The sequence below is a fragment of the Arachis stenosperma genome, chromosome 5 (assembly GCF_014773155.1).
Source record: "Arachis stenosperma cultivar V10309 chromosome 5, arast.V10309.gnm1.PFL2, whole genome shotgun sequence".
NCBI lineage: Eukaryota > Viridiplantae > Streptophyta > Magnoliopsida > Fabales > Fabaceae > Arachis > Arachis stenosperma.
The window spans coordinates 122,250,766-122,270,073 of NC_080381.1; the positions used below are offsets into that span (position 1 = coordinate 122,250,766).

The 19,308-nt window shown below is 29.2% G+C and overlaps 1 protein-coding gene across 8 annotated transcripts; it reads right to left on the reverse strand.

Annotated features, from left to right (window-relative positions):
* Positions 1-9,074: 9,074 nt before the first annotated feature.
* LOC130979198 (microtubule-associated protein 70-5-like) lies at positions 9,075-12,227 on the reverse strand. 8 transcript variants are annotated; one of them, XR_009086554.1, is made up of 8 exons: positions 11,922-12,227; positions 11,787-11,819; positions 11,039-11,101; positions 10,931-10,966; positions 10,615-10,718; positions 9,699-9,791; positions 9,541-9,606; positions 9,075-9,450 (listed from the first exon to the last, which is right to left on the reverse strand). XR_009086554.1 is itself a non-coding variant. In XM_057902575.1 (5 exons), exons 1-5 carry the CDS (start codon positions 10,205-10,207, stop codon positions 9,265-9,267), a joined length of 474 nt encoding a protein of 157 aa, XP_057758558.1. In that variant the 5' UTR covers positions 10,208-10,579; the 3' UTR covers positions 9,075-9,264. The 8 variants fall into 8 exon arrangements, 1 of the variants encoding a protein (XP_057758558.1); XR_009086552.1 differs by having other exon boundaries at positions 11,039-11,111; XR_009086556.1 differs by having other exon boundaries at positions 11,909-12,227.
* Between the last annotated feature and the right edge of the window lie 7,081 nt (positions 12,228-19,308).

Below are 19,308 nucleotides of genomic sequence, written 5' to 3' on the forward strand. Positions count from 1 at the left end.
TTGGTGTGCAAAATTGAAATTCTGCAGCACTTAGCATTTTTACCTATTTTGCAGAACTTGTGTACGCGGCCACTTGCACGTGACGCGACCAACCCTTTCAAGTTTGGTATCTTGTGTACGCGAGCAGGGGCATGCGTATGCGAGCAGGGATCTTTAAGGGGTTGGGTACGCGACCAATTGCACGCGACACGACCAACCCTTCCGAGTTTGGTATCTCGCGTACGTGAGTAAGGGGGATTCGTACGCGAGTAGGGTAAAATGATCCCTTGCGTACGCAAGCAAGGTGCTGCATACGTGACCTCCCTGTTTTCAGCAAATGAGTTTTTTGTGTTTTAAAACTAATTTTGAATTTCTAAACCTCTATTTTTACTCCTTTAGCCCTAGACCTTAGTGGTATGCCTAGTGATAAGGTGAAGCTAGAAAGGGATGATAGCTTGGGGGAAGTAAGCTTGGAAAATGACTAATTAAGAATGAAAAGTGCGTAGATGTGACTGAATTGAGGGGTGAATGTTGAGACTGGCAATGACTGGGTATGGCCGGAATGGTCAAGATGGAAAGGTTTGGGTGCGAACCCGCTTGCGTGTTAACTTAAAAATGTGTTCAGATGGTAAGTTGAGGACGGAGGATTCCCTCTCTTGTCATGATGGGGATGTAGAGAAGGTGGAAAGACACTCTCCTTCGTATTATTTCTCCCACATTCTTCTCTGGTTGCAAGGTGGAAAGGCACACTCCTTTGATGGGGAATGACACTCTCCTTCAAGAAACCTCCAGGAGAAGGTGAAAAGGCACACTCCTTCGTTAAAGTTCTTCCTGGGGATGCGCAACCTAGGGACAAATGTTTGGGTTAGCTACCATATGTGTCGGGTTTTGGCAAAGTAACCGACACGTGAGCTCACGGCCAGTAGGATAGACTTTCATCATATGCATATGTATGTTTTGTTTGCTTGTGCATTAATTGAGCTTGCCTATGTGATTATTATGCTTACTTGCTATATTTGCTACCTGCTATATCTGTAATATACTTGTGTCTGCTTTGTCTGTCTTGTCTATTTGTGTGGTTCTACTGGTGTCTTGGAGGATGTGGAGGAAGGGGATAGTTGAGGGTTTTAGTGAGAATTTGGTTAAGTTTTAAGAACCTTAGAAAACCACCCCTGTTTATGATTTTTGTTCTAATTTTTTAAATCTTATAATCTAAGTATTGGAGTTTCAGGATTGTCTTTAGCTTTTCCGGGACCTTATATCTTATGTATACGGCACCATTATCATGCTGAAAACATCTGATTCTCATTCCATACAGATATTTGTGCTTTTCAAATGCAGGTCGCAAGGCACCTCGTTAGGCGTCTGGGGCTCTTGCAGCGAAGTAGGTCTTTTGGGGTATGAACATTTGGCACTGTCTGTAGGGATCTTATTCTGTTGGAAGCATGCTAATCAGAAAATCCATTTGATGATCAACTCAACCACTCCTTTTAAGGAATGGCATCAAGAAGATGGGCACGAAACGGATGACACCCCGCCTACTCATGAGCAACATCAAGTTCCCCCAGGTTACGAGAACCGTGAAGTACCCAATTCGGAGCTCGTAATGCTGGAGCTCAAAACTCTGAGGTTCGAAATTTTGGGGATTAAGGGATGACTACCATCATGCCGTGCTGAAAATGTGTCATAGAATGCAAGAGCTGAAATGCCATCAGGTTGAGTTAGAGCGTCGGTTGGCAGAACGATCACAATCGAGACAATTTCGGTCTCGAAGTCATATGACCAGGGGCCATGATGGTCATAGTTGAGAAAAGTTGTAATTGTAGCTTGACGGTTCACATATCGAGGGAAGTTACAACTGCACAAAGAAAATTAAAATTTTTTTTAAAGGTCTTTGCGCTTTAAAAATGTAAAACTCATTTATTTAGACTCAATCTCGTAAATTTTGACACTCGTGACAAAGCCCTTAAGTCAAGAGATTTAAATTGAGATACTGTTCTAAATAAGTATAATACTCATAATTACAATTAAATGAAAATCTAACGTTACTAAATAATAAATACGACACAACAATTAATAAAATTATTAACTCATAAAATTGTCAAATTATGACATTAAAAATGTATAATAAAAACAATAAATACTTAAAAAACGAAAAACAAGAGAATAAGAAAAAGAAAACTTAAAATAAAATTTAATACTTAAAAATATTATTGACCTAAGTATTAGAGTGATTTACAAGTTGTTCTCGTGACCTGATTTTGCAGCTAATTAAATTAAGATCTCCAATTTTTTAATCTCACACGCTCATATCCACTCTTAAAAGTACAAACAATTATATATCTCTCTAATAAAAAATGTTAAAATATAAGATAGGTACTATTTTAATTAGTTTTATATATTTAAAATAAATAAAACAATTAATTAATTAATAAGCCAGTCAATATAATTAATGCACCCCAGTCTAGTAGGAAGCGGGGGAAATTTATATTAAACAGTGCCAAGTGATTGGAGATTGAAGTGCACGAGCCAAAAGAGCGTTTGCATGGTGGGGAGTATTAAATTGTTTGTTTTCATATTTGTGCTTTACGTTTTCAAGACTTGGAATTTACTAGAAGGTCTCCATGATGGTAACCCATAAAACTTTATATCATTTCACAATATATAGTAACCTCAAATGGCTAGCATTTGCCTTGAGGACTAAGTTAATCATTAATAACGGAACTAATCATAAAAACGTTAAAAATTGGAAAGTTTTTATTATCGGTTCATTTTTTATTTTATTTAGTTGTTGTATGATCAAAGCTAGTATTTACTAGTGAGTGTTGACTACTTTTTTGTTGCTTTCTTGGAGCCTCAAAAGATAAGATAAATTGGCTTAGATTTTTGTTATTATTTAGAATGAATATCAATAACTAACATGAAATAGTTAAGTGTTTCATTTACTCGTCTATTAAATAAATAAATAAATATTAAAAATTTAAATTTCATCTTGTGTATGTAATAATTTATTAATAAATACAGATTCTTAAATAAAATTTAGATCTATAATAAATTAGTTTTTAATCTATTGCATTAAAAAATATCATAAAAAAAATATCATCAGGCGATGATAAATAGATGACAATGGTGTACCTTGATTTAATTTTAAGACAAAATTCCAGCAATGAACTTGAGATTGATTAAAATACATAGTAAATATCTTTGTCTTTGAAACCAAGTATCTTAAATAACTTGAGCCTTGAAAATAGAAAGAAAAGTCTCACTAGAAGATCCAATGGCTATCTCCCTTTGAATTCTTTATGCCCACATTATATTTGTTGAGCTTAGTAAATAATCGGTAAACTTAGAAAAATTGAAAAGATAGACTTACCTCTTTTAAAATTTTAATTAGTATGTGTAAGATATCTATTAGTAAAAATTCTTTATGCACTATATTGTGACCATAATAACGCCTGGTTAGAGGTTCAATTAACTTTCTTTATCCACATAGACTATGTGGATGAGAACTAACGAAGTTAAAGAAAGAAGAAAAGGGACATTTGGCCATAACTAACCACCAACGAGGTAAAAAACTATATATAAAAACATATAAATTAAAGCACAGTTCTCAAATAAAATTATTATCTTGTCAATTTCAAATAAATATCCGCCATGTCTCCATAAAATAAATAAGATATTTTAGTCCAGAATTATTGGTGGCACTGCACATACATTATGCATGGCACTGATGATATATGTAGTTGCAAGTTTCAACTTCAAGTCATTCTTTTGAAAATTAAATGATTGGTTTAATGAACAACTTTTAATTTTAGTGCTTCTGCTTTTTTAAAACTTTTTCCAATTAAAATCCTTTGCACTTAAGTTCTTGTTCACTGTGGGCTCAGTTCATCACTTAGCAGGTGCTTATCGGTAATGCCACATCAACGATCTTGCCTCCCATACATAGAAAAAATATATATATACACAAGACAATCATTTGAATATTATTAAAATTAATTACTAAAATTAATTATTGTTATAAAATATAAATTAAAAAATAAAAAAATATATATCTATATAAAATTATATAATAATTTATTTTTATAATTAATTTTAATATATAAATAATATTTTTGATATATAAATTGAGAGAGGTTAATTTAACCTAAAAATTAGTGTAATACAAATAAACTCTCACGTAATATTATAATTATTAAATAAGATTAATTCAATTTTAAAAATTATTTTAAAAAATAAAAGTTATCTCATATTTATAAATGAGGAGTGTTAGGGATTAGCACTTTTGTTAAATTTTAAACAATATTTAATCATAAAAAAATTGAATAATTTTACATCATTAAATATAATTTCACATTATTAAAAATAATATTGATGGTTAATTAATGACTAAAAACTACAAATTCCCTCAACTTTCTCTTTAGGAATTATATAATGATTTTATTATTGATAACGTAGTACTAATAATACACTCTTTTTAACATAAAAATAGTTATTTGGAATGTGAACATTAATAAGAATGTGCATATATATTGTATTTACTCAACTACGTTCTACAAATCTATGAAGCACAGATATTTCATTAAATTATTGTATTTACGTATTTGATATATTTTGGACATAATATTTATTGATATTTATTCAATATACGTGTCTATTATATCCAACTGTGTCTTAATAAAAAATAAAAAATTTTTATCCGAATATACTTGGACATACCTAAATACTATCACGTGTCAACGTGTCGACTGTGTATTCTGTGTTCAGTCTTATTATTAACATATATTTTTAAAATAAATTTAAATATAATATATATTATTATTTATTAAAACAAAAAAAATTAAATATTTAATATAATTAAAATAAAACATTAAAAATAATTAAAAAATTAATTTATATTTTAATATCAATAAAATATTAAAATATCATTACGATTTATTTAAAAAAATACTTTATATTTAATATGTATGCATGTTCTCGTATCTTATAAGATTTTAAAATTCACATATCAGTATGTTCTGTGTCGTATCGTGTCCCGAATCCGTGTCAATATCCATACATAATAGATACAAACACATTTTTCTTTCTTCTTTTCCGCTTCAACCATTCGAATTCAGAAAAAAAAAATAAAATCTTATCAAATCCAAGTGGTTGCAAACTAGATACGGAAGTCTGAAATAAACACAAGACAGTAGAATTCTAACAGCAACTTTCACTAAATAAATAACTACTACTTATAATAATACTACAAGACTCATATGTCAAGTATGTTTTCTAACCCTAACTAATACCTCAATTCAAGAGTAAGACATATCTAAGAATTAACATCGATCATGCCAAAAACTTTTAGGAAGACGGCTCAAGAGGTTATTGAAAAAATTTCGAGAAAGCTTTCTAATTAGAAAGAATGCCTGTTGAATAAGGCAGGAAAGCTTTGTCTTGTTAAATCAGTTATGGCTTCTATCCCGATTTATGAAATGCAAATTTCTCTTCTCCCAAAGTATGCATGTAATAAAATTGATTCCTTGTCTTGATGAGACAGTTCTTATGGAAAGGCCAAGCGACCGACAAAGGGTTGCCTCTGGTCAGGTGAGAGATCGCCATAACTCCTAAAAGAGCAGGAGGATTGGGTATTAGGGATACTACCTGTGCTAATATGGCGCTTCTAGAAAAGTTGGTATGGGATTGTCTAAATAATAGTGAGAAGTTGTGAGTGCAGGTTTTGAAGTATAAATATCTCAGGAATCAATATGGTATGAATGAAAATAGTAGAAATTCTTCATCAGCTACCTGAAAGAACATTGTTAGTGCCTATGAACATCTCAAGGAAGGGCTTCATTGGAATATTGGGAATGTCCACAAATCAGTTTGATATGATGAGTGGACTCCTTTTGGTAAGCTTTGCAACTTTGTTCCTTATATACATATTTCTGAATCAGATTTCATAGTGGTTGACTTGTGGAAATAGGTGTCTTGGAAGGTTGATAGTCTTACCACACCCATTCCGTATGAGATTAAGCAGTTTATTTGTGGTCTGAGATATCTTAGTTCGACTGAGTTGGAGTCACAGTGGAAGTGGTGGTTTGCAGCAACAAAAAAGTATAGTGCAAGGGAGGGTTATAGATGGTTATTAGAGAAAACATTAAATTGGAATGCCAATAGTAACTGGAACTAACAAAAAAGTATAGTGCAAGGGAGGGTTATAGATGGTTATTAGAGAAAACATTAAATTGGAATGCCAATAGTAACTGGAACTGGTTGTAGAATACAAACATTTCGGAGAAATTCAAATTTATTATGTGGCTTGGCTTACATGATTCTCTACCAATTGAGACCTTTCGATTCAAGTAGCATTTAGCTTCTTCAAATATATGTAAGAGATGTAACAAGGCACAGGAGACTATGGAGCATTGCCTTAGAGACTGTGAACAATCAAAGGCAATTTGGCATATGTTGGATTCTAGTATCCTAGATCCGACGGCGGGTACTGCTCTTGAAGAGTGGTTTCGGAAGACCTTGGCTAACAATGAGGCATCTTTTGGTGCAGAACTTTGGTGGATATGGAGACATAGGTGCAATGACATATTCAATACTGAAAACCCTTGGACAGACCACAAGATTGTTGCCTTGGCTAGAATTATCGCCAAGGACTTACAGGTTTACAAGAATCGAAACAATGCCTTTAGGTCTCTCCGAAATTGCCTGTGTTAGGAACCACCGGTAGGCAATAGTTTTAAAGTTAATTGTGATGGAAGCTTGTATCTGGATTCAAATTTAGCGGAATTTGGGTGTATTATTAGAGATTCTAAGAGAGATTAGATCTCGGGCTGCTCTGGAAGCATTCCCCCTGGTCTATCATCAGATGTGAATTATTTGCTGTTTGGAGGGGGCTAGTTTTAGCTTGGAATTGCGGTTTGAGGGATATTATATGTGAAACGAATTGCCTTGACATTCTGCCCATCATGCATGAGCTTACAAGTGGGTATTCATCTGAAGTAACAGATTTGGTTCACAAGATTCAGGAGCTTTTATCTCGTCCTTGGCTTGTTCACGTTGAAGGAGTGTCCCGAGAAGCAAATAGAGTTGCGGATTGAATGGCTAGATATGATGCCAAGAGTAACTCTAATCATGTTATTTGGTCTGAGTCTTATGCTAATCTCCAGCAAATCATTCGCTTGGATATAGGATAATGTTTGCTTTATTTTTTTCTATGTTTAAGCACCAAAAAAAACTCTTTACATTTTACAATAATATACACCTCATACCACACTACTTAATTGGAAGTTTGGAACTAGGCAAATTTTTTAGTGCTTTTTAATAGAAAAAGTTTAGTAACAAAAAATTTTCAGTTATAATTAGTCAAAAGTTTCTATAATTTACTTCATTTATATCACTTAATAACAGTTTTATTTTTTATCTCATTCTCTTATCGTTTTACTTATCATATTCTTATCAATTCTACTTATTAATGATATTAATTATAATATCATACTCCTTACTATTAGACATTCTTATAATCAATATTTAATATTCTTTTTATAATTAAATTTTTATATTTAAGAATACATTAAATATTAATAATAATAATAATAAGAATGGACAGTAATGATAATATACATTAATTGAGTTAATTACACTTGATTCTTTGTTTCCCTTAAGACATTTAATATCAATCAATGGAAATACGAAAAAATCATTAATTCTTTATTTTCGTTAAGGCATTTACTTGCACTTGATTCTTTGTAATATATACCTTCCATTAATTTAATTATGATCATTCAAAAATCATGACTCTAATACCATTGCAAGCACAATAATGTATAAGTCAATAAATTTTACAAGAAGTCGCGTTTATCGTTGCAAATAGTATGGCATATGAATTCGACCTTAATACAGTACCTATGGTAGAAGGTGCTGATGAAGAATTTGAACAACAGATGGACTCACCCGACGAGGTTATTGTCAGTTAACCAATTCTCGATAATATGAAAAACCACACTAGTTTTGATGAGGTATGGTAATAAACTGATTTTTTTTGTGCTTTTATATGCATTTATAATTATATTATATACTAACTAAGTTCATACACATAACATTCATACGTACATATACATAACATTCATAATTACATACAACTAACATCTAAAAACTAAATTCATGTTTATTAGATATTAGTCCATACACATATCATATTTTAGTTATTGCATATGTAAATATAAAGTTAACACAGATGTTTTTTAAATTTTATCATAATTGAATTTAAAAAAATATCAAATTCTTAAATTAATTTATTCAATTGATAAATTTACACATAACATCTATAAATTCCTACGCATAACATCCATAATTTCATGTTAATAACATCCATAATTTGTATTCATAATATTTATAATTTTATACCTATAATATTTATAATTAATAAATTTTTATAATTAATATTATCAAATTCTAAACTATACGTCACAACTAGAAAATGGATTAATACAGACAGATTTACAGACGGATTTAGTCTTTATTACAGACGGATTTTTGGTTACCGACAAAATTACCGACGGATTTTGTCCCTCTGTAAAAGCCCCGTCGGAAATTATTTACCGACAGATTTTTTTTCCGTCTGAAAATTACAGACAGATTTTTAGCAGTTACCGACGGATTTTCCCTCTGTAAATTTTCTACCAATTTCCCAAAGGCGACGCACTTTCAGACGGATTTTCCGTCTGTAATTACAGACAGATTTTCAGACGGATTTTCCGTCTGTAATTACAGACGGATTTTCAGACGGATTTTCCGTCTGTAATTACAGACGGATTTTCAGACGAATTTTCATACGAATTTTTCGTCTGTAATTACAGACGGATTTTCCAAACTTTGAATACAGACAAAAAATCCGTCTGTAAATCCATCAGTAAGGTAATTTTTTTTTAGATTTTTTCTTTACAAAATACACCTTTTTTCATACAAAATAAATATAAATTTAATAAATAAAATTTTTTATCTAATTTATATTCGAATATTTATAATATTTCAAAAAATAAACAAATTTATTATATTATCGAACTAAAAGAAAAATACTATAATCAAGGAAGCCAATATAATTCAAAAAATAAACAAAATGTATTGATACATCAACTATAATAATAAATAACTATACATCAACAAAATGTGTTGATACATCAACTATAATTCAAAACATATACTCAGTATATTGTTCTTATAGCATCATATAAAGAGGAAGAAGTTACATTAAATTAATTAATTATTTGACAAATGCATCCTTGCTGGGAGTTACATTATTTGTAACTCATTCTTGTATATTTTAATCTCAGCTTCAAATGGAGTAATGATGCTGTCATTTGGGAGAATATCATCATCCTTTTGATTTGCATGTACCCTTCTAAGAGCTGCTTCTGCCGCATATTGTGTAGCCAATGCACATTTCTTTTCATCTGTCAGTTTCTTGATTTTCAGATTCTGCATGGCAGTAGATTTAAAAACATGCATTTAGATATACTGAACATGATTTCAAATTCCATGAAATAACAGGACCAGACTATACATCACCTTTTGTTTGAGATGATCATCAGTAACTCCAAGCCTTTCCTCCAGTTTATTAACTTCATTTCTCAACTGGCAGACTCCAAAAGAATATGTTTTGTAATTATAATGCAACTGAAATACACAGAGACTAAAACTTAAATGCCAAAATTAGTTGATGATACCTTGAACATTATCACACTAGCTAGGATTGTAAGTGTTGTGAACATGACATAGTATATAGGAGAAACTACTGCAGTGTTGAAGGTGTCAAGAGCCTGAAATATTACAATTATGTTACATTAGTTAAGCATAGTTGATTTTAAATTGCGAAAATTGTGTCTAATTCTCAAAACAAATATGAAGTATGGCAATTATTCATGTTCCACTAAATAAAATTGAGACAACATTTTCAACAAGATATATGAATACAAACATTGATGTAAATAATGATAATTGATATTGAAATTCCAGGAGATCCCTACAAAAACAACACCATCCAAAAAATTCCCAAAATCAGAACACAACTAATAAAAAAATGACACATAAAGCTACCCCTCCCTCAAAACAGATTAAACATCAGATAAGAATTACGAATAAGCAACCGCACCAGCACACAACATAGCAATCTCAAATTCAAATGAATCTTGATCTTGATTGGCTCAACAGCTATGATCGCACAGCATTTCCTCATTGATCTTGATTTCTTGTAGGTTGGCAGTTAATCTGTAAGCCATTGCTACTCCTTGGGGCATGGTGATACCATTGCCATGACTTAGTGGCCAGCCAGCCTACCATACAGCCAAACCACTAATCTTTTTTGTACCGAAAAAGGGGCTCCTGATAGGAGAGTAGCACCTATCCTAGCCATTAACTGTAGGCTAGAAAACTAACCAGAAGCCTTCGAACAACATAACCAATAATAAAATAAGTGCCTCGACTAAAGCTATGACCGTGATAATTAAAGCACGTAAAGGCAAGATTTAACTAATTGAAGTACACATCACAGATTCTCAACTCATGCTGAAAATAGAATGTTTTAGTTTCACCTAGGAGCAAGCCATATAAACAATAAGATGAAAAGAAATTCGAAAAACCAACCTTGATTGGGTATTTAACTTCCCCCTAGCATTGGTCATCTTACAGCTTGCACTACCTCTACAACCTGTGTAAATAACCATGCAGCCAGAGGTTTGTCCTGAGACCTGCCAAATCATATAAGCCAACAAAACTAATCAGCATTTGCAATCTTTGCATGAAATGCATACCTCTTGTACCAAACAGAAAATAAAAACCTAAACCAAACAGATCCAAAAAGTGAAAATCAAATTCATTTGCAGTATATATACCAAAAACAAAAACACCTTCGAAAAGAAAAAAGGAAATAAATCATGTTCCTTATTAATTTGAAACCAACCTTAACGTGGTAGTGACATTATACTTGGGCAGCATCCTGCCACCAAAATAACCAGGTCAGTAACCAATTTCTATTTGACAAATCCATAGAATCAATCAGTGCACTAACCTGATATCTTTCATGAAAAGCTGTTTGGGCTTTTCCACCAAACTTGATATCATCCCGGAGTATCTGCTCCTCACTCCTCAGCCAAGTAGGTCATAGACAAAGTTAATTTTATTTTCCATTAATATTTAAGCTGAAAAGAAGGTCATAAAACAGAAGGAGAAAAAAAAGTAACCTTCCAATATTCTATCTTAACATATCACCTAACTACTTCTACAACTTCCAAATCACAGAAGAGAGAATAATACTGCAATAAATAATCCTAATAATACAATTTCTGCATAGATAAATCTATCTGCTGCAATAAGTGATTAAGAGAAGCCACAATCTAGAAGTTCAATTCAATTCTATATTTATAAGAGTTCAACGAATTTCACTGTATTGCTAGAACACTGATTAATGAAGAATGTGCAATTCTAGGGTTCCAAAAATAATTAACCAAACAGAATAAACAAACATGCATACAATATGAGAGGAAATAGATTAAACCAGTGTTACAATGGTGAAACTGAAAAAGTTTCAGAAAGCCTCTTCAAGCTATATATATAAAATTGAAATCCAAGTGTTTCGCACATTGTATAAGAACGAAAAATACTAAGATGAATGATTGAAAGCAATGCATTTATCTACACAAAAAAAAATCACAAATAGAGTAGAATCGTGGAACAAGCTCAGAACAGGTGATCGAATCCCTAAGCTGGAAATTAGAAAATTTTAAACAGAAGAAAGAGAATGGAAAGGGCAAAATCACCATCTGTTTCGAGATACCAGCATGTGATAGGAACTGAAACAGGAACAAGAAGCTCAATCAGCATCAACAACAACAAGAAGATAGAAACTGCGAGAAAAAATTGATAAAACTAAAATTGGTACAGAAAAATTGAACCCTAAGCAACAGCAAGGAGAGGGCTCGTGCGACGCAAGGGATGATAGAGAGAGATCGTGCGACACAAGCGGTGGCGGCAGCGGCGGAAGAAGACGAAAACTCAGAGGAACGATCAAACAATGGCAGCAGAGGTGGCGGCGGAGGAGGAGGAACGGAAGAGTGCGTGACGGAGAAGATCCATTGGAAGGGGTGTGACGGAGAAGATCCCTTAGAAGGGGTGTGACGGAGCTTCGGTGTGACTGAACCAAAGCTAAGATGCACCGCTGATGGAGGATATGGAAGGGATGAGCGTAGAGATTTGTAATCGTGATTGAAACGCAGAGTTTTTTGGTCACAACCCTTATTTTAATATTTTTTGACGGAAAATTTCAAATTACAGACGGAAAAATCCGTCTGTAATAATTTAATAAAATGCTATATTTTTGTTTATTTAGTTACAGACGAATTTTCCGTTGTAACCATTTTTTACGGAAAAAAATTAATTTTTCTGATAAAATTATCGACGGATTTTTTTTTCCGTTTGTAATTTATGCTAATTCATTTTTTTTGTTTTTCGACAAAAAATCCCTCTAAAATTCCCTCTGTATTTCAGTGGGATAAAATCCGTCGGAAATATTCATCTGTAATAACTAATTTTCTAGTAGTGCGTCTTATTGTATTTTTCAAATTATCTCATATGTGCGCTAATAGGCCATAATTTTAATTATTTTAATATTTTTATTTAATATTTATATGTATGCTTATTTATTGATTTTAATATGACGAGTTAATAATTATTTTTATTTTTTTTAATTTTTGTTTATATTTTATATTTTATTTTTTATATATTAATAGTCTATATGTAAAATATAAGTTGTATAGTAGAAGTTGTTAAAATTTTTTAATTTAATTTTCATATTTTTTGCAGAGAATTATTACATTTTAATGGATAATAATGTAATTGAGAGATGTTAGAGATTTGATTTGGAAGAAACTGAAATTAATTTTGAAAAGAACACTAATGACTCCAAAGTCCAAACATGCAGCAAAACAGTAGATGATAAAGAGTATAAGTGATAAGAAGGTGTATGTCACTTACTTATCAAGAGAATGAAAAATTTTGTGTAATATTCTTATATTGTAATTATTTTTTGGCTACCTAGCATCACCCCTTTTTAATTTGATACTGAATTTGTTGAAATTGTCTTTTAAAATAAATATTAAATATTTATAAACTATTTATTTTTATATTTTTAAATTAAATATTTTTTTAAAATTAGATAATATCATTTAAGCACCAATAATAACAATCATTTTGGAACTATCACATGGAGCAAAAGGATCAATGAGAGCCTTATACAATTATACAAATAAATACCATGCACTTATGCTAAGTTTTGATTATGACCAACAACATAACATATTATACATAACATGTATATTCTAATTTTATTCTAATTATTTAACATCTAGAATATTTTTATACATGTAGATTGATATATATATATATCAATCGATGAAAAAGAATGAACACTTAATCCAGTTCTTGTTCATTTCACAAAAAATGAGGTGACTCTTAACTTAAACATAAAGACAATTCAATCGCCTTTGATATTATTAATTTGAGACAATGAAAATTCTCTATTAAAAAATATGCAAATACTAATAAAAATTAATTTTATAGTGAGTTTATTTATAATATGTGAGGTTTAATTATCATCATCATCATTATAACTTTTACTACTTCTATATATTGTGTTACCATATTTCATTACCATAATTATCTTATCTACCACCACTGCGACCATGATCACCACCACCACCATGTATCAACATTATCATTCCTTATCTCATTAATTTCTCGTTCCACGCTATTTTCTTGTTTTTGAAAGTTTTTGTATTGCCTTACGGCATCATTTGTGATAATGATCATCATTTTCCACTAAATAATACCAATATAGTTTTTTTTTTTCAAAAATAAACTGATTAATAATTTATAAACTCCATATAAATCTCATCTATTATATATTACTAATTTTAAGGCCAAAATTTTTCACATATCATTCCCTCATTACAATTGAAATCAAATCTTTCTCTCAAAAATTAAAGAACTCTCCCCTATTTTTTTTTCTTTCTCTATCTCTCTCATTCTTTTACTCACTCTATCTCTCTTATATATCATTATCAATGACTAATTACAAATTTGACAATCAAAATATACAACACATCATTCTCTAATTGTATTTAAATTAAATTAAAATTAAAATACTAAAATTAAAATATAGCTATATTATATATTATATTTATATATTACTAATTAATTTAATAACGAAAATGTGTCACATGACACTCTCTTATTAAAATTTAGAGAAAATATTTTTCTCTAAAATTAGTAAGCATCCTTCTTATATTTTCTTTTCTTATCTACCTCTCTCTTTTTTCCTATTTCTCTCTATCATTCCCACTCTATTTATAATTCATATTTTATATTAGTAATTTGACAAATCAAAATGTGTCACAAGATATTTTTATTATAATTAAAATAAAATTTTTTACTTAGCTTCCAAAATTAACAAACTCCCTCTCTCATTCTTCTTCTTTATCTTTCTCTCTTTTTTCTCTCATTCTCTATTTTTCTCTACCTTTATGTTAAACTACAAGACACACGCCGAATAGCGGCGATTTTTTTATGAATTTGCGGCGGTTTAGATACCAGCGGTTTTAGAAACGTTGCGGGTTAGGGGCTGGAGATTTGATTTTGCGGTGGTTTGATGAAATCGCTGGCACAACCACTACAAAATCAAGGATTAGCGTTGTTTGATTTAGTGGCGCTTTATAACCATCGCTATTTCAGTGAGTGGATTTAAAAGAATAAATTGCAGTAGTTACAAATCCGCCACAAATTTGTGTGTTTTTTAAAAAAATTGCGACGGTTTTGAACCGTCGTAATTTTTTAAACGAGCTTGAAAAAAAAAACCTGACTAATTACAATAATTTATACCATTTTTTTACTATAACCTATTTTCTTTGCATCATGTTTATTAAACTTGAGATATTAATATAAAAAATACTAAATAAACAATATTAACAACATAATATAATTTAAATAAAAAATATTATTGTATACATATTTTTTAGTTAATTTTAAATTTTTATTAATCTTTTTAATATATATTTTTACTTCTTTTTTTTTAAATATTTATTACATATAATTTAAAAAAATACTAATATTGTGATTAAAAGTTAGAATCAAGATTCAATTGTTAAAAAAAATGAGTTAATTTTATAACTATTAATATAATTTTTTTATGTTAATATCTAATTATATTTTTATATATATAAAAAAATATTATTTTTAAATAGCAAGCATAAAAATTAATTATTTCTATTTATACAACAAACTTAATACGTAATCAAATATAAAAATATATATGCTAAATTCTTTCAAATTTTAGATAACAAATGTTAAAATTAAGTAAAAAAATTAAACTCTTTCATTTAAAAATAATAACTAAAAAAATTATTATTTAATTTTGTTTAAGACTCTGATCTTCTTAGCCGACAGGGACTTTTGTCCCTTACGACCATTTTATGAAAGTATTTTAATGTTATAAATTTTTCGTGTCATAATCTATAATACTAGGACCAACGTAATTTTAAAAGATTTATATTTCCGTAATCGGAGCCACTCACACAAAGACGCTTAAAACGTCTTTTTTTAAAGATGATTTTTAACAATTAAAATTAAATACATATAATCGATTAAACTGTGTTATTTTTTTCAAAATTAGATCAGACAAATTGATTTAGCCGAAAAATCGGTAAACCAAACGTTGAATCGACTAAATTAATTTTTTTTATAGAAAATGACTACAGTAACCTTATTATAGAAAATGACTAAAATATTCTTATTATATATATATATATATATATATATATATATATATATATATATATATATATATTCTTTTTTAATTTTGAGAATCCTAAATTCTGATTCTATGATAGCATAGAGACAAGAGAAGGGTTAAGATTTACGATTCTCAAAATTTAATAACAATAATAATAATAAGAGTATTTTAGTTATTTTTTATAATAAGGATATTGTAGTCATTTTTTATAAAAAAAAATATTAATTTAGACCGACTTAAGGTGTAGTTCACCGATTTTTTGGTCAAATCAATTTGTCTGATCTAATTTTGATAAAAATAGTACGGTTTAATCAATTATATGTATTGAATTTTAATTATTAAAAAATATCATTAAAAAAAGACGTTTTAAACGTCTTTATCTAAATGGCTCTCTCCCATAATAGTATTACAGATAAAAGTACTAGTATATTATAAATAACACGACATAAAATCAAATTCTGTTAATATTTAACGAAATTTTTAACATAAAAATTGCGTGATCTCAAAATAATAAAATTAAGAGCTGTGTTATCCCTTTTTTTTTGTTAAGGGTCATGTTATGTCTTTTGCGTGATGGACAAAAATCGAATTGAATGTTTACTCAGTAAAAAATAATAAATATTTTTATCTTTCTCTCTCTTTTCTTTCATTCTCTATTTTTCTATCTTTTTCTTCTACAGAAAATAAAATTAACAAAATAATATAATTTAAATAAAAAATATTATTATTATTGTTATTATATGCATAATTTTTTAGTTTTTTATTAATGTTAAATTTTTATACTGTTTATCTTTTTAATCTATATTTTTATTTATCTTCTTTCAAATATTTACTACATATATAATTTTGAGAGATTACTAATATTATAATTAAAAGTTAGAATCAAGATTCAATTATTTTTAAAAAAATTAATTTTGAGTTAATTTTATAACTATCAGTATAATATTTTTATACTAATATCTAATTATATTTTTATATACATAGAGAGAAAACATATTATTTTTAAATAGCAAATATAAAAATTAATTATTTCTATTTGTGCAACAGACTTAACGGCTAACACCTAATTAAATGTAAAAGTATACACGTTAAATTGTTTTAAATTTTAGATAACGAATGTTAAAATTAATTATTAAGAAAAAATTAGACTTTTTCATATAAAAATAATAACTAAAAATTTTATTATTTAATTTTTTTTACAGATACTTTGGTCTTCTTAGTCAGAGATTGTCAACCTATGACTTTTTTTTGTAAAAGTAGTTTGAGTTTATAAATCTTTTGTGTCATGTATAATCTATACTGTCAAAACAAAGTAAACTGTAATTTTAAAAAATTTGTATTTTCGTAATGTTATTACGGACAAAAATACTAGTTAGTTGTTATATATTATACACTTTTAAAAAGGATGAGCTTATTTATTTAAATGATTTAGATTAGCAAAAGTCAATTTGAAAGTCATAAGAAAATATTATATATATATTCTAATTGATTTTTATGGTATGGTATTTTTAGGCTATTAGGTTAATTTTTAATTTATTATAAATTTGAGATCTATTTAAAAATTTATTATTAATTAATATATTATTGCATGTATATACAGAATAAGATTATTTTAAATTTTTGACACTTATTTAAATAGAAGAGCTGTAGAATCACTTTATCTAACTCAAGTATATTAAGGCATTGAGACATTTATGGTTTGCTACCCTAAATCTCTTTTTTGGTCAAATCCTAAACTAATTTTTTTTTATCATACAACTTACAGACACTCCAGGTCCAGGACTCTCTTTTAATAAAGGTTCTCCACTGACGGGGTTTACGAGGCTTACAAATTTTCCACTAGCCTCGCCATCCTCCCAAGAGACTCTCAGTGTCGTGGGTTAAGCCATCTTAATGCTCTAACTATATTTTTAACTGTCTCCTCCTTTTGTTTAGTCTTGGTCAAGCCCATCAACCCTACCCAAACCTGCACACCCCACCGGCTCGAACTGAACCTGAACCCAATTCTCTATCCTTCTTTATTACCTTCCTCAATTATTGGAAGTATTGCTTTTTTTTTAATTTTTCAGGTATCTCTTAATTTGATTAGTTAAAAAATTAATCAGTTGTGAATCTGAACTCTATTTAAGAATTTGTTATTGGCTTAAACAGGATTTATTTATTTATTGTTAAACGAAAGGGGCCACAACAAAGCCCAATAAAAATGGTTACTTTTCTTAAGTATGGTCCAACTCAAGACCAAAAATATATTAAAAAAAGATGCAACTGAATCTTCCAATCGTTTTCCATTAAATTTGCTGATATTTTTTAGCCAAATGTATTATTACCAAGTGAACCCAATTGTTTCATTCCAACTAAAGGAAGCCCAAAAATTAAATAAAAAACTATATCATGAGATTATATTTAATTGCTTTAGCCAAAAAAAAAAAAGAAATTTTTTTACCAGGAGTATCTAAAGAGTGTCAGAGAGATCTGTTGTACTTATGTCACTTTATCAAAATACACGTCAGACTTACGTGTGGGACGCATAAGTTCCTCACATATAGACAAAAAAATTGAGTTTCTCACCGTAACAATAATCAAAAAATGATATTTAATTATTTTTAGTTTTATATACTACACTCCTCAATTATGACACTATTCTAAATCTTAATAACAACTCATAAAAAGAGTTATATCTGCTCTTCAAATTGTAATTTTTGTAGTGGAAAAAAGTCAAGCAAAATAAAATGATATCAAGTGTCAAACCTCATTTAGATAGAGTCCTAGATTAGTATCCGCTATCTCTCAAATACACCATTATTATTAAAAAGTAAAATTGTTTCATGTCGATACAATGTCATAATTGGATTGATAGGATGGTAATAGAGTGGAAAACAATCACATTTAATATAATGATAAAATAACTATCTAAATACAACCACTAAGATTCCTTTTAAATTGTTTTAATTGTTTAAATAACATACTCTTTTAAATATCGTAGAATTATTTCATATCCATATATAAGAGGTGATAGATTTATGGTTACTAATTTTGTAGCCTCTTATTTCTTGAATTTTCTCTTTGTGCACTTGTTTGCTTGTGCCCCCACTAAAGCACTAGCACTGTTCTTTCAATATCGTCGTACTAGAAGTTAAATATTCATTCTTTGTCCTTTCATTATCGTGGAGGAAATTAAATATTCATGCGTTATTTCTGGTAGTTCCCACAACAGCATTATACTAATGCATAGAGAAATGATTTTCAAACATTTAGACTTATTCGATTTGTGGAAGACGTATTGTGATTTTTTTTATTTCAGTGTTTATAATTTTATAATTTTTGGAAAGAAAAATAAAAATGATTTTATTTTTATTTTCAATTTCTTTAAAAAAAATTACAAACGATAAAATACTGAAAGCAAGAATAAAATATATATAAAAACACAAATTGTTGATCGAAAAATATTTTCGATATAAATGAGGTGAATCGAAAGAAGTAAAGTTTAGTCTCTCAAA